This window comes from Artemia franciscana, chromosome 21, assembly GCF_032884065.1.
Source record: "Artemia franciscana chromosome 21, ASM3288406v1, whole genome shotgun sequence".
NCBI classification, from domain to species: domain Eukaryota; kingdom Metazoa; phylum Arthropoda; class Branchiopoda; order Anostraca; family Artemiidae; genus Artemia; species Artemia franciscana.
This window is the reverse complement of record NC_088883.1, coordinates 17,971,845-17,988,621: the sequence shown is the minus strand read 5'-3', so window position 1 is coordinate 17,988,621 and position 16,777 is coordinate 17,971,845. Positions and strand designations below refer to the sequence as shown.

The window sequence follows — 16,777 nt, the reverse complement described above, 5'->3', positions numbered from 1 at the left end:
AACATCCCAGCCAAAACACGTCAAATGACATAATGGAACCTTTGCTTAGTATTCATCTCTAAAAAAGAAAATAATTGGGGAACAGTTTAAGCAGTTAAATCACTATCTGATGAAGAAAATAATGAAGTAACATTTCTAAATCTATTATATCTATATAACTAAGAATTTGATAACTGACTATCGAATGGTTTAACAGTTAATCTCTAATAAATATATATTTAAATATATATAAATTTATTTGATAAATACACACACACAAACATATATATATATATATATATATATATATATATATATATTATTTAATGAAAATATAGATGCTTCGGAATCGTAAAAAGAGATGTCACTTACTAGCGGAAATCTTCGTCCGGTACAAGCAGATAAACTGTCTTTATCAGATACCAAAAAAACACATACACGAACAAATTTGGCCATATCAATTTGTAAATGCTTCCACGCCAACTAGAAACAAAATTTATACATGTATATATGCTTTATGTAAATGACTCTTGTCTTCAGAGTCTTCCAAGAAATAACGCTAATGCCCATTCACAACAAAATTTCACTAATGTTGAAATTTAGATAACGTTAAATTGAGCCAATCACATTTTTCATAGAGTTTCTGATTGGTTGAAAAATCCCATGAAAAATTTCCAATGGTTCAAAAGAAATGCTAGTGTAAACCTCTTAGTTTATATGAATGTTATATTGGCTGATGTAACGGTTTACATACGTTCGTATACAGCCTTTATTGAATAACATAAGAATACACATACAGTGAAGAAAAGGTATCAGACAAATATACAACTGAGACGAAGGTGAGAGATGGACTGATTTTAAAAGTATCCACTGGGCCCCACTACCCTCTAGGCTGATCAACCGGCCTGGGAGCCAAACCCTTCTCACGACTTACTTTTGTTCCCATAAGCCCCCTGGACCAAGCTCCCGTTGATATATATATATATATATATATATATATATATATATATATATATATATATATATATATATATATATATATATATATATATATATATATATATATATAACGAAAGTAAAACAGTTCAAAATAGGGATGTACAACAGTTCAAACATCCCTATTTTGAACTGTTTTACTTTCTTCATGGAAAGGCAGTGAGGTCTTCGAAGTTATATATATATATATATATATATATATATATATATATATATATATATATATATATATATATATATATATATATATATATATATATATATATATATATATATATTATATATATATATATATATATATATATATATATATATATATATATATATATATATATATATATATATATATATATATATATATATATATATATATATATATATATATATATATATATATTTAACACTCTGCTAACATGAGCCCCGGAGAAGGCTTACAAATTTATATCCCAAATACTTTACGCTAGCACAATCTCGGTATTAGTAAAACCTTATGGGCCTTTAAAGGAATCATTATAATAACATGCAGGTTAAACATGAGTCTACGCAAGCTAAAGCACGAAGTCAATTTTCCTGAAAGCATTTTTGTTATTCCATTGGTATTTTTTATTAGACTTAATACCGATAAAAACAAGTTTTCCTCTAGTTTCAAAACATTCATATAAATCAAAATAAATTTCCTTGGAAGTTAATTAGTGAAGGACTATATCCCATGACAGTTGAAGGAAAGTACAATGTGATTGAACAACGCCTTTCTCTGGTGGACTCTAAAATAGTGAATTTGTTAATTGAGTCACTGTTGAAGAAATATTAGATATTTTACTTTAAATTTTTAAAATGGCTTAAGAAAGCTATGATGAATTAGAATATTTACCTTCCCTTTGCATTATATCGAAAATAAAACACAACGTTTCATTTTTTATTGCAATATCATGCTTGGGAATTTAACTTTTTCGAAAAGGTTACCTAGAACAGATTTCCTCACACTACTGACCCTGAAGAATGCCATGTCAAAGAAAATATTTGAAAAAACCGCGGTGTATGACTAACTTCAAAAATCGTTCTTATATTTGAATTCGTCTCTCAGAAATGATGTTATAGCTAAAGTTAAAGTCTGGAGAGGTATCTTCAAGTTCCAATATCCACCTTACCCACATTTAAGTTTGATAGAATCTCGGAAGACACGTCTACCAATGACTACCAATGAGTCTCTCAGAAATGATGTTATAGCTCAAGTTGAAATCTGGAGAGGTATCTTCAAGTTCCAATATCCACCTTACCCACATTTAAGTTTGAAAGAATCTCGGAAGACACGTCTACCAATGACTTAAGTCTCTTAGAAATGAAGTTATAGTTCAAGTTAAAATTTGGAGAGGTGTCTTCAAGTTCCAATATCCACCTTACCCACATTTAAGTTTGAAAGAGTCTCGGAAGACACGACTACCAATGACTTAAGTTTGAAAACAAAAATTACGTTTAGGCTGGACTTCATGCCCTGGGCATTGAGAAATATGACCTTTATGACACATTTTCAGACCCAATCTAAGGTTGCAGACCCACTCCTTTAAGTTTCGTTCACCTAGTACAAAATCGTAAAATATAGAAACAGTTCTACGCTCTGATTGGAGGGGGGTAAGACCCGAAATACCTTCTGAACCTTTAGCTTTCGGTGCAAATTTCGTCCTGAAAGATTCGTTCACATCAATCAATCATTTTACTATAACACTATTACAAACGTAAAAAAGTTATTTGGCCCAAGAAGCTTTGCTTGCACATGGCACAACTCTTCTTTGGATCAATATGAAACCGTTGTTCTACACTTTCGCCATGACTTAACGCCTTTCTACTTCCTTCCCCTTTAATACAATACTTTGATGGCTAACGACTTTAACCGTGGAAAAATATATACAGTCCTGTTTCAACTAAAAGATCGTGAATGAAAATAATTTTTAACATTACAGAAAATGCAAACAAAGTTTTAATCGAGCAAATGGGTACTTTCGTCTATGAGCTCCCTTCCATAGCAATCGGAATGCTTCAAATGGATAACTTAAAAATCTTGGCCCATTAGCGTAATTTTGAGGCTAAAACAGTAAAACAATGTCTGACATGAAAAGACAGATCACAGCTTTGGTGATGGAAGTAGACTTTTACAACCAAACTTTAGTCTTCCTTCCAAGGGAAGTGGTGGAAAAATCTTTAAAAAATTTCCCTAGGAAAAATTAGGAAAGATCACCAGCAAGGCTGGAATCTGACATTGCATTTTCTTTGAATATATGCTTATTCAACCCTGCATTGTGTACAACTATTTGTACAATCCTGCAAGTTACAATATTACTTTACGAATGATACAATAATTTCTAATAGTGAGACCACAAGCAGGGAATATTAAAAAAAAATCTATCCTTTCCATAATAAAACAGAAAAGTCTAAAATTTGGCGTCACGATGGCTTATTTACATACACTCAACGGCAGATACTTTTACTTTTGGAAAATTAGATGGTAGGCTTCTAAAATTTGAATTCTTCTCAAAACGAATTTCCAATGCACGATATTATGACACTTGGTATTAACCAAGTGACATATAGCAATCGCCAATTCTGTCGGTCTGTCGGTCCCGGTTTTGCTACTTTAGGCACTTCCAGGTAAGCTAGGACGATGAAATTTGGCAAGCGTATCAGGGACCGGACCAGATTAAATTAGAAATAGTCATTTTCCCGATTTGACCATCGGGGGGGGGGGGAGTAGAGGGCCGGTTAATTCGGAAAAAATAGAAAAATGAAGTATTTTTAACTTATGAGCGGGTGATGGGATCTTAACGAAATTTGATGTTTGGAATGATATTGTGTCTCAGAGCTCTTATTTTGGCCCGGATCTGATGACATTGGGGGGAGTTGGGAGGGGGAAACCTAAAACTTGGAAAACACTTAGTGTGGAGGGATCGGGATGAAAATTGGTGGGAAAAATAAGCACAAGTCCTAGATACATGATTGACATAACCGGAACTGACCCGCTCTCTTTGGGGTAGTTGGGGGAGGGGTTAATTCTGAAAAATTAGAAAAAAATGAGGTATTTTTAACTTACGAACGGGTGATCGGATCTCAATGAAATTGATATTTAGAAGGATATCGTGTCTCAAAGCTCTTATTTTAAATCCTGACCAGATCTGGTGGGGAACCAGATGGGGGAACCTAAAATCATGGAAAACGCTTAGATTGGAGGGATCGGGATGAAACTTGCTGGGAAAAATAAGCAGAAGTCTTACATACGTGATTTAAATGATTGGAACGGACCCGCCCTATTGGAGGGGGGGGGTTAATTCTGAAAAATAAGAAAAAATTACGTATTTTTAACTTACGAAGGAGTGATCGGATCTTCATGAAACTTCATATTTAGAAGATCCTCGTAACTCAGATTTCTTATTTTAAATCTCAACCGGATCGAGCGTAATTGGGGGGGGGGGAGCAGTTGGGGGATCGGAAATCTTAGAAAATACTTAAATCGGTGAGATCAGGATGAAACTGGATGGAAAGAATAGAAACCTGTCTAAGATACGTGACTGACATAACCGGACCGGACATGCTCTCTTTGGTGGAATTGGGGGTGGGGGGGGGGGTAATTTTGAAAATTGAGGTATTTGTAACTTACGAAAAGGTGACCAGATCTTAATGAAATTTGATATTTAGAAGGATCTTGTGCTTTAAAGTTCTAATTTAAAATTCCGACCAGATCCTGTGACATTGGGGGGAGTTGGAGGGGGAAACAGAATTCTTGGAAAACGTGAAAATTGGGGTATTTTTATCTTATGAATAGATGATCGGATCTTAATGAAATTTGATTTTTAGAAGGAAGCCATGTCTCAGAGCTCTTATTTCAAATTCCGACCAGATCTTTCGACATTGGGGAGAGTTGGAGGGGGAAATCTTGGAAAAACACTTGGAGTGGAGGAATCGGGATGAAGCTTGGTGGATAGTATAAACAAATGTCCTTGATACGTGATTGACAGAATCGCACTGGATTCGCTCTCTTCGGAGGAGTTGGGGGGAGGGGTTCAGTGATTTGGCGAGTTTGGTGCTTCTGGACGTGCTAGGACGATGAAAATTGGTAGGCGTGTCAGGGAGCTGCACAATTTGACTTGATAAAGTCGTTTTCCCACATTCGACCATCTGGGGGGCTAAAGGGAGAGGAAAAATTAGAAAAAATTAGGTATTTATAACTTACGAGTGGGTGATCGGATCTTAATGAATTTTGATATTTAGAAGGACATCGTGTATCAGAGCTCTTATTTTAAATCCTGACCGGCATTAAGCCTCTTATGTTCCTTTTTAAATCAATCTATTGATTCATAGAATTTTGTTAGAGCTCATATCATATGATCTCTTGGCTCTTAGCTCTTTTCGCATCGTCACAAGTGCCATATGAGCTCTTAGCTCTTGTTTTTCATAGCAATGACAGCATCTTTGGATAGATATTTAACGTCAATTTAGATTAAATAGCAAAATTACACTACTATAGCTTGCATGGGTGGGGTTTGGGGGGGGGTTAAGACGAGAAGAAACGTAAGCAAGCATCAGAGACTTTTTAAGGACTTAGGTCATGGCCTTGGATCCTCAGTGTTTGTTGAAAACAGCCCGTCACATAATATAAGATTTATTGGCAATAGAAGCCTTAATTGGCCGTGGCTAGTGCTAAAATACAGCAACATAAAATTTATGAACCCAGGACACACCCTTAAATCCAGACCAATCATTGTATAACTTACAGAACATGATCTCCATGTGCCATACCTGTGTCTACCGATTTTCCCAACTTTTTATTCCCCATAAACCTTCTATCAATTAATATAAAATTTATCCATTCCTCTATTATACAGGCAACTACACAGAAAAAAAAGTCCCTCGGTCCGTTTAACCCCTTACAGAAACCCAAAGAATAATTAAATCATCCTCCACAGTTCCACAGATTGGGTGAAAATGAGGACCTATCTTCGAATTCACCCTTCCCAAATACCTTCTCTTATGACCAAACGAGAACAAATTCACCCTTGCCTATATTATCCTCCTTATTCAGCCTTCCCTTAAAACAAGGTTCATCACACCACGATTTTTTAAATCCTTGCACAGAGAGAGAGACGGGATAATGTTGTCCTACAAGGCCATTTCTGGATACCACTTGTTTGAGTACCATTTCCGTTTTAGCCCTAATCCTTACACAGTCCTAATGCTGACGTCGTGAAGGGTAAAAATCGAGGGAAAGAGAATCGCTAAAACCAGTGAATGAAAGGTACGGGAGAAAGTGGTTGCATCATGATTCAATTTAATTTAGTTAACGTGTTTTGCAAACAACCGTCAGCCGTGAAGCCACTTTAAGCCAATGAATAACATCTCATCCGAGACACAAGATGAAAAAAGAAGAGAAATCTGACTAGAGAAACAAAGGAAAGGGCATCAAGTTTCAGGAAGGGATAAATTCGTCTCTACCAAAGGTCATATTAAAAAATTCGAAAATTAGTCTATCCTATTTGCGCTTGCAAGCGATTTCACGTTTAAGTATAAGTGAGTTAACCATCAGCTCTCTTTTCATCAGTACAACAGCTTGAAGCAGTAAATAATAATAATAATAAAAAAAAAACTATCCATGCCTAAGAAGGGCGGGTAGAGGGGAACGATAGTCCCTTGAGATAAATTTGGAGGAAACTTTCGAAAATCCGCAGGGATCAGGTATTTGGACCAAAATTTCTCTAGCATGACCTCATTCATAAAGATAAACATACAAAGGCACTAATTTTATCCTTAAGATGGTAGGCATCTAGCATATAATTTATCTGTATGTACCACTTTTAAGGTGTGAAGAGGCCGTACAAACTTTTGAGGACCTTGAAAGATAGTAAAAGATCCAGATATTTCAAAACTGACGAAAAATACAGAATATAAATATTTTAAAATAAATGTACATGCAAAAAAAAGTTACACTACCCTGCATTTAAATTCAATTTGCATTAAAAAAATACACTAACGAAGACTTAATCTACTTAGCATATGACCGTGACTAATTAATAAGAAAAAAAGGGCTCCGTATGCCAGATCATAGACTTCCTAAATTACCCCTCCACTGGCAACCGGAAGGCACGGGTTACCAAGGAAGACCAAACAACACGCTTCGTAGAACGTACAAACGTTACAGAAGAGCCCTCCAGTCCAGACGATTCTCAGCCCAGAGTGGGAAGACACTGACGCAGCGACCCACTTGAGGGATAATTGAAGGCTACTCACTAGCACCCTGTGAGCCTCTGGAGGAACTAAGGTCAAAGGTAAGGTTAGAACTTATTTAATTGAAAAGAAATGTAGTGTTAGACATTATCTAGCACTAAAAAAACTTCGTGAATGAAAAAGTTTTAGTTAGCGTTAGCGGGAAAAGTATCGAGTTATAAATTAGTTACCAAGAAAAAATAATATTGAATAAGAAAAATTTCATGAAAATGCAGTTTGCAGGGGAGGGGGGTATGCAAGAATTTAGCTAACAAGAAAAACTTGGCCAAATACACAATTTTAATATTTAGTTACGCAGAAAAAAAATATAATGCATGAAAAAACACCTTGGCGAAAAAAACTCTACTGAAGATTAATTAGCAGAAAAACAAAAATTTGTGTTAGGAAATAATTAGTAAGAAAAAAAAAACAGATGAAGGAAAAACGTTTAGTAAAAATTAAATAACAGGAAAACATGTCTTGATAGAAATTAGTTGCCAAAAAAATTGGCGAAAAAAGACAAATTTTAATTATAAGGAAAAAATTGGCTAATTATATTGCAATTAAGACAAAAATTATTATAATTAACTAGCTGTGTTTCAGGAAAATGTGAATAACAATGTATAAGAGATTAGTATATATTTAATATTATAACACAAAAAAACACCATTTTACACATGCTTGATAAATTTGAAGCACTCTTTACTTTTTGAATAAAGGATTTAGATTATCTTTCTTTTTGAACAAAGGTTTAGATTATCTTTTATCTGTGTGTAATCCAGTGAATCTTGTTACTTGTATGAATCTCCATATGCTTGGATAAAACTCTCATGTATTTAGTTCAATTTGAATTTCAAGAAAATACTTTACTGCAGATCTTGCACTTGACTGGATTTTCTCCTCTATGAACTTTCGCTGAGGATTCTTTCTCCTAAGTCTATGATTCGCATTGTTTTAAATACTGTGTACTGTTTTGAATATCGCACATACGTTAGTGTTCAACTCAAAGCATTGGCTTTTATATATCTCTTCTAAATCCAGTTGAAAAAAAATATCTTCATTTGAACTGTTTTGAACTTTAGTACTAAATGGTCCTGTTTTTTTCACTCGACCTATTGTTACTTGCATTTAAAATGTCGCATTTTCCTTACATATACATCCTACTACTACTAACAACTCACTACAGGACAAAGCCGCCTGAGGCCCACACGCTCCTCCCCTATCCAGGTCTATTCAAAGCCCCCCTCTTCATAACCATCCAAGAAGTTTCCATTTCCCTTTAATCTTTCCTTGCGACATCCTTCCGCTACATTCGGGGACACCATACTTTTCGTTAGACCCTAGACAGTAGACCGACAAAGAAGATCTTTGGCGCTATATTTACCTTCATCCCCCGAACGTACCCTAGCCATCTCAGCTTTTTTCTAGTCATAGAGAGCAGGACTGAATCAAAATTTTCGCACAGCTTACTGTTTGAGATACAGCCAGTAAACCAGATGCCCATAAACATTCTCTTGGTGATTTCTCAGGAAATTTCTAGCAAATCTCTTTCGTTTTTTAGAGCGCCCACCCTTTCAAAATCCTACTTAACCACTGACATCAATATAGCTTCCGACAATCTAATTTCGGTTCGTAGGCTTATCTTCCCATTCCTCTGAACTTTTATTAACTATGAAAAAGCACCCTGGCCCCTGGCTATTCTACTCTTAATATCTTCACTACACCCAACATCTTTACTAATAATACTACCAGGATAAGTGAAGCTTATCTAGTATAAGCTTCACTTACTCTTCATAATTTTAATTTTCAAACCTATAAGCTATACTTAGTCTATAAGTACAAGCTTAGTATAAGCTTATCACTTAGTCTTCATAAGTTTAAATTTCAAACCTATTCTTGCACTCTGAAATCGTATCGAAAAATCTCTAAAAATTCATTCATTTTGCTAACATTTTCGTCGAGGATGCTTAGATCATTAGATCAAAAAAGGGAATAGCTGTGGGAAAAGTCAAAGTCATGGCCAATTGTATAAAAAAGCCAAGACAGATTGTTCAATTAAGTGGGCAGCCCAGTCAAGGTTAATTTTATCCCTTTGATATCCCTAGGTCTAGGAAAGTCTGGGAGACAAATAGTATCAAGAGACCAAGCTTCTCTCGGTCCCTGTTAAATAGCATGCGGGAGGATTGTATGTATGTGATTCGCACTGTTGACTGTCTTCTAAGCACATATTGATGCGAATTTCCTTTTCAGCATTTTTTTCCAGAAATTATTTTTGTTTTAATTGCGTTATTGTAACAGCTGTGTTCCATTACATATACCCACTGAAACATCAACATTAGGTACAAGCATGACTATTGGGTTATATTCTTTAGTTTTAGTCATGGGGTGACAAATCTGCAATCTCAACTGAATTCAGAAATTCCGGTGTGAATTCAATTCCTTCTTCATTTTTATCCTTAATAAAATCATAATTTTATATGATTTGTATTCCCCTGAGAGGTGATGGACGATGTTCATATTTTTTTTTGCTTACTTCTTTGTTGAGTGGTGCTAAAATAAAGCATTCCTTCCTTCCATTGAAATTTTGATTCGGAAGACGATCTACATATGCTTCCTCAATTATATTACCACTTAAAGTCCTATCCTCAGGTAATTCGATTTCACTGAAGTCAGTTTTGGAAAGAATTCCATTTCCCAGGTCCAAAGTGTACTTTGTAAATTCTTCTTGTTCAGGATCGACACGCAAACCTTTTTCAGGAAAAAAATTTGAAATATTTAAAAAGGTAATTTTTTATTGATAAATCGAGTGCTTCACTGCGGTTGCTTCTGAAGTAAACAGGCAACCACAAGTCTAAATCACCTCCACTACCTAGAATTGTCCCTTCAAATGGCAAGTTTGAATTTGAAATCGACTACAGAAACTGATCCGTATTTTGTAAACTATATTTTGGAATCAACGGTACCTCATCCATAAGGAAAACATCAACTTAAGCTAATTCTATAGCTTTGAAATAGTTCTTGTACTGGAACTGAAAGCGGAATTTTCCAACCACGTCTTGTGTACTGTTGGTCCAAAAGACAATAGAGTTGATACGATTCCAATAACCACCAAAGGTTTGTCTACATGCCTACAAGCATAATTGTCTATATGCAAAATGTATTAGTTATGATTATTCAGCATATTATGAAATAAGAATTGTTTTCTAGCTTCACGTTGTCCAAATACTTTACACTCCCCTAATGTTCTAATATATACCCCAAATTATACAAGTTAAATGTATTCTGTCACCAATCAATTGTTTTCTACTGAGAGTAAGCTAAGTGTCTTTTAATACAGACAAGATAAAAAAAAACTAGTTTTTTTAACTGAAAGTAGGGAGCGACATTAAAACTTAAAACGAACAGAAATTACTCCGTATATGAAATGGGTTGTCCCCTCCGCAATCCCTCGCTCTTTAGGCTAAAGCTTTTAATTGTTTTAAAAAGCAGAATTGTGGCAAAGAGTCAAACTTTAGCGTAAAGAGCGAGGGATTGCGGAGGGAAAAACCCATTTAATATACGGAGTAATTTCTGTTCGTTTTAAGTTTTAATGTCGCTCCTTACTTTCAGTTAAAAAAACTAGTTTTTTTTATGTAATTTCTGAACGTTTTTGAATTAATGTATGTTTGATTTTGGCTCTCCACACATAAATTATTAAAATGAAATTTGCATATTAATTCCTTTTTTGGCTAAATGGATTTCTCTTAGTTTTGATCAGACGATTTTGAGAAATAAGGGATGGGGAAGGAGGCCTAGTTGCCATGCAATTTTTCGGTTACATAAAAAGGCAACTATAAATTTTAATTTTTAGCTAATTTTTTCATTAGTAAAAAGTATACGTAACTTAAGAATTAACTTACGTAACAAACTTTTATATTCTTTAATTTTTATTATGTATATGAGGGGGTTTGTACCCTCATTAATACCTCGTTCTTTACACTAAATCGTAAGTTTTGTCCCAATTCTTTAAGAATGACCCCTGAGTCAGAAAAGCCGTAGAATAAATAGTTGAAATTACTAAAAATACTATAGCATAAAGAACGAGGTATTTATCTCCTCCTAAATACCTCGCTCTTTATGCTAAAGTTTTTTAGAACCCCTCATATGCGTAATAATCTCTGTTCGTTTTAAGTTTCAATGCTACTCTTTACTTTCAATGGAAAAAACTTTTCCATGTTTATTTTTTTATTGTTTTTTTTATAGTAATTTTAGAAAATCCTGCGCCCTTTTCATTCGATTTCTGTTCCCCCATGACATATTTCTCCAAGGAAAGATCCTCCCACATAGCCCCCTCCCCTCAACCCCACCCCCAAAAATAAATCCCCTGAAAACGACTGTACACTTCCCAATAACCATTATTATATGTAAACACTGGTCGAAGTTTGTAACTTGCAGCCCCTCCCCCAGGGACTGTGGGGGAGTAAGTCATTCCAAAAGACTTAGTTCTTATGGTTTTTGACTATGCGGAACAAAATGGCTATCTCAAAATTTTGATCTGTTGACTTTGGAGAAAAATGAGCGCGGGAGGGGGCCTAGGTGCCCTCCAATTTTTTTGGTCACTTAAAAAGGGCACTAGAACTTTTCATTTCCGTTAGAATGAGCCCTCTTGCGACATTCTAGGACCACTTGGTCGATACGATGACCCCTGGGGAAAAGAAAAAAAAAACACAAACAAACAAATAAACACGCACCCGTGATTTGTCTTCTGGCAAAAAATACGAAATTCCACATTTTTGTAGATAGGAGCTTGAAAATTTTGCTATAGAGTCCTCTGATACGCCGAATGCGATGGTGTGATTTTCGTTAAGATTCTGTGACCTTTAGGGGGTGTTTTCCCCTGTTTTCTAAAATAAGGCACATTTTTTCAGGCTCGTAACTTTTGATGACAAAGACTAAATTTGATGAAACTTATATATTTAAAATCAGCATGAAAATCTGATTCTTTTGATGTATATTTTAGCATCAAAATTCTGTTTTTTAGAGTTTCGTTTACTATTGAGCCGGGTCGCTCCTTACTACAGTTCGTTACCACGAACTGTTTGATTTGCTCACAGTTCCAGAATATTTTCCATGCACAAGCCGATACATAGGTTCTCCGATTGCAGCTGACTGTCAGGATTTAGAACGTCCATGCTTTGGTCTTCTGCTTAAATGTTAATGTCGTTCATACCATGTCATTGCACCAACCAATTATAATGTCAACCTTCTTTTGCTATCGAATTTAACTTGGATATAATAATACGAAAAGCCCATTTGAAAGCAGTACACACATATATATTATTTCGGTTGTCTCAATCGTGATAATGTAAGCAAAAATGTATTTCATTTAAATATTTCACATACATCTCCTTATATATACAAAAATAGGGTTTACAATAGCTCCGATCTGTTAAATGTATAATACGAGATCTTTTATGCCTAAAAAATAATTTCATAAACCGAATTGACTTGCCATACCATAAAGAAGAAAAAACGATCAATGAGGTTTCTAAAGAAAAACGAAAATACTACAAAAAACACACAAAGCGAATATTTCGAAAGGACAAGTGCCTCTCTTCTTCAGCGCGAACAAAAAATAGATTTAAGGAAAATGCAAAAAAAGACAGAGTAAATCTAACTCAAACGTGGAAAGTCAACTAAAAAAAAAAAAAACAGCAAAACCAATAAAAAATCCAAATTAAAAGATGAATAAAATTCAATAAAAGTCAGAATCAAAAGAATTAAAACCAAATACGTAAAAACAACCATAAATCGAGTCATTCACAAATATCTGCGATTTGCACAAAATTATAAAATTTTTAAATGAAATCGATGGACATCAGCGAACAACTGGCAAATCAAAGGAAAAATTCATTCATTCAAAACCAATGAATCAGCAATTAAATAAGCTAGAAAATTATGTCATTTGATTTAGAATTTTAATAATTGCGTTCCTTGCAGATACCTTTTGAGATCTAACAGGTTGATGACGCGTTTGATCAGGTAAAGGCTACGCTGTGGAAAACAATTGGCTACTATTGTGTGTTTAGGAAGTTTAGCTGTGTCCAAGTTTACGCTGTGGAAAACTCGAGAACAAACTGGTTTTACCAGCCTGTATTAAGAGACAATTAGCTTACGCTCAGTGGAAAACAAGTGGAGGGTGATTGAATATATTGGCATTATATAATTTAGGCTATATATTTGCACATTAGAGGAGGGGGGTAAATTATTTGAACAGCGTGAAGTCAGAAAGAAATTCTCACTTCATAATATGCAGAATAATTGTAGCTAACACATTTTGCATGCAGACCCGCTATGCTTTACCCCAACTGCCCTAATGTGCAAATATAGCCCAAATTTGTTTCTAAAGTAGTATATTTCCATCATATTTTTGTATTTTTCATTCATTAGGATTAACCTAACTTCACTTCTTGAATTTTGCCGTTATAAAACTCACGCAACCTTTTTTCATTTTTTGTTTCCACAAGAAAACCCTTACTTTGTTACACGATAAGTTCTGAAACTGAAATAAGGAAAGAAATAAGGGCCTACTTACCTGAACAATAGCTTCCAGAACACACCTAGCCCTGTGCACGTGGCTACCTTTGATGCATATGTGATAGTCATATTAAAAACAATATACTGTAGCAAGAAATAATCAAATAGAACGCAGTTACTTCCAAGGGATCTCTTTTCCGATCGAAAGAAAAAAAAAATCCAGGCTGTATAAGATGGTAATATTGAAAGATTATGTTTGGCTGACTTTCTTGTCACAAACAAAATTTGACATAAAGGGCTTTGGTTAAGTCGGATTTATTAAATAGCTTCACTGAAAATATTTAATTAGATGTGCGTTTTTCAATATCTATAAAATCCTTCATCTAAATTAAAACTAAAGAATGAGCTTTGTTAAATAAACTTCGCTCAGCAAAAACCTTATGTCTTAAAGTTTATCCAGAAAATTTCCAAAGAACCAGAAAATGTGAACGATTAGTTAGCGTTCTGAATATGAAACTTTCTGAAATTACTTAAAACGTTCTTTATCTTTTGAAAATGAGGTTCGACGCTTTTAGAGTAGGCTACATCAAGTTCATTATCACTGCAAAATCTCATATGTGTAGATAGCTTTTACACAAACTTTCACTATTGTTTCTTGGCGCTACGGAATATTTGTTGCGGTAAAATAGGTTTATATTAATCCTCAAGCTGTCAAAAAACTTGCAAACAAGGTCAAACTAATCAGGCTGTATAGCTTTCGAAAATTCACTGCTTTACTTTTCGAAACAAAATTTAACTCTCAGAGTATTGTAATAAATTCGCAATTTAAACGTATAACTCTTCACTATAAAACACCACTGGATGATTCTAGTCTTCAACTAGACTGTTCTCCATCTTATTTCAACATATCCCGAACATTCACTGGGTTGTAGAACTTTTTCAATATTCAGATAATAATAAATTTCGACAGTATTGTGTCTTATGAAATTGTCTTGCTTCACCTTAAAACAAATTAGTTAGTTCAACTTTAGAAGCAACTTTCAGAATAATTCTGGTTCTCTCAAAGAAGAATAAAGCTTATATCTCTTTTATTCCGCCAACAGAGAAAAAAAAAAACTTATCTCCAAGAATGTAATAGAATGTTCATTTTCTGGTTGTCAAAACCGCACTGGTTCTGTCTCTTCTCTTTTACGACAACTTAGCTCCTATATTTTTTAATACATTATGGAAGTGGAATCGACGCTCTTGCCTTAGGAGTCCAAAACAGGAATTAGCCAATTTGAGCATTAACTTATGTAGACAAGAAAGGCACCTTGGAAGAACCGCATATCACAATCTGGAAAATAGTTTTTTATAGTCGTATTTTATCAAACTGCATAAACTTTATGAGGTTCTGTTGCAACACTGTCTTATACTTAGAACTTTAACAAGTAACTAAAATGTGCAATTATTTGTCACACAAAAATCGGCTGGAATGTGTCAGAGATTATGAGAGACCGCAGATATTTTAACTTGAAGCGAAGGTACATCACGTTACAGAAATGTCAAAATTCCTTATTATTTGAAACTTCAAACGACACTTGCATCACTGAAACTAGTCAAAACTGGTTGTACGTATGCGGCCGGAAAAATGATTTGAAACTTGAATAATTTTGCCCGAGCTCATTTGAAGTGACATCATGTTCCTCTTGGTGGAAAAAAAGTCAGCGGTTTTAAATTACCTCAAGCAAAATGATGACAAATCCTTTCCCGATTGCCTTGAAGAAAAAACAGAATAATATAATAAGGGCATAATAATGATATATTAAACGGCTGAAAAGAAACATGAAGGATTTTAGCAGTTACAGGGAAATTGTGGTGCAGTAGATTAGTAAATCGGTTGCTGAGCCGTAGTGTGTGATATTCTTTAAACGTAAACATTTGTAAAAAACTTAATTTAGCTATAGTACAATAGTTTTAAATATACCGATCTCTCTCTCTCTCTCTCTTTCTCTCTCTCTCTCTCTCTCTCTCTCTCTCTCTCTCTCTCTCTCTCTCTCTCTCTCTCTCTCTCTCTCTCTCTCTCTCTCTCTCTCTCTCTCTCTCTCTCTCTCTCTCTCTCTCTCTCTCTCTCTCTCTCTCTCTATCTCTCTCTCTCTCTCTCAATCGGCCACTCTACACTACCTGGTGTGTACCTCGGAATGCCAGTTTTTCTTCATGCATGGCACATAGTACACTATTCGAAGGCAAACCACAGCCAAATAACACCTGACCGTACCTTATATAGCACTCTTTCACCGCTGACAACAGCATAAACAATTTTGGAAAGCAGGTAACCACCGAGCACAAGAGCATAGCCAGGTGAATGGGTATGCCCTGTAAAGCCACAATTTCTAAAATAAGCGCCGAAAATGGAGATACAGCTTCAAAAATCTTATTCTCAAACCCACCATTCAGATTTATTGTCCCTCTTGAGCAGGAGCAAGGGTAAACCAGTGGTAAAACAAACGGTTATAACGGAATGAAAACTGTTTTCAGTAAAGGACGATCAAGCCTTTAGAAGGCTTAGATGGAGTTAGCCTTACTCCTGTTTGCAGTGATTTCTGTGTGTTTAAAGTTTGGCTTGGTTATTCAATTCAATCTGCGTTCATTTTGAATCTCACTCATTCAATGATAGTGATTTCTGTTCGTTTAAACTTTGAATTATTATTTAACTTTTTTCTGATTGTCTTTGGTTTAATGCGACTCTTTATTTTTCTTTGAACAACTTAGCTTAAAAAAAATTAAATTTCTGCTGTTTCTAAATGACATTGTGTTTTTGTTATTAGTCACTAAAAGAAGAATTTTTTAATCTTTTTCTGTTTTTCTGCTTTTCGACGTTTTTCTGGCTTGCCATTGTCCGTCCTCAGTCAACCTAAAAATCTCGATCATCCCTTAGTCCTATAACTATCTACCTTAGTTCTGCCCTAGGATGCATGGTTGGATGATAGGCTATCTATCAACAAGTGAAACTGACATCATTTTTACAAAGTCCTGAAAAAGTCTTATGCCAGCTTTGCCT

The 16,777-nt window shown here is 34.8% G+C and overlaps 1 protein-coding gene across 2 annotated transcripts in view; it reads right to left on the bottom strand.

The window, feature by feature from the left end:
• LOC136040572 (bestrophin-4-like) overlaps positions 1–16,777 on the bottom strand; it is a 96,694-nt gene that overhangs the window by 67,007 nt on the left and 12,910 nt on the right. For both annotated transcript variants that reach the window (XM_065724806.1, XM_065724807.1), the window contains exons 2-3: positions 13,796–15,494; positions 352–462 (exon numbers count right to left, since the gene is read on the bottom strand). In XM_065724806.1, the coding sequence (XP_065580878.1) occupies positions 352–462; positions 13,796–13,866 (182 nt within the window). In that variant the 5' untranslated portion in view covers positions 13,867–15,494. The remainder of the gene's footprint in view (positions 1–351; positions 463–13,795; positions 15,495–16,777) is intronic.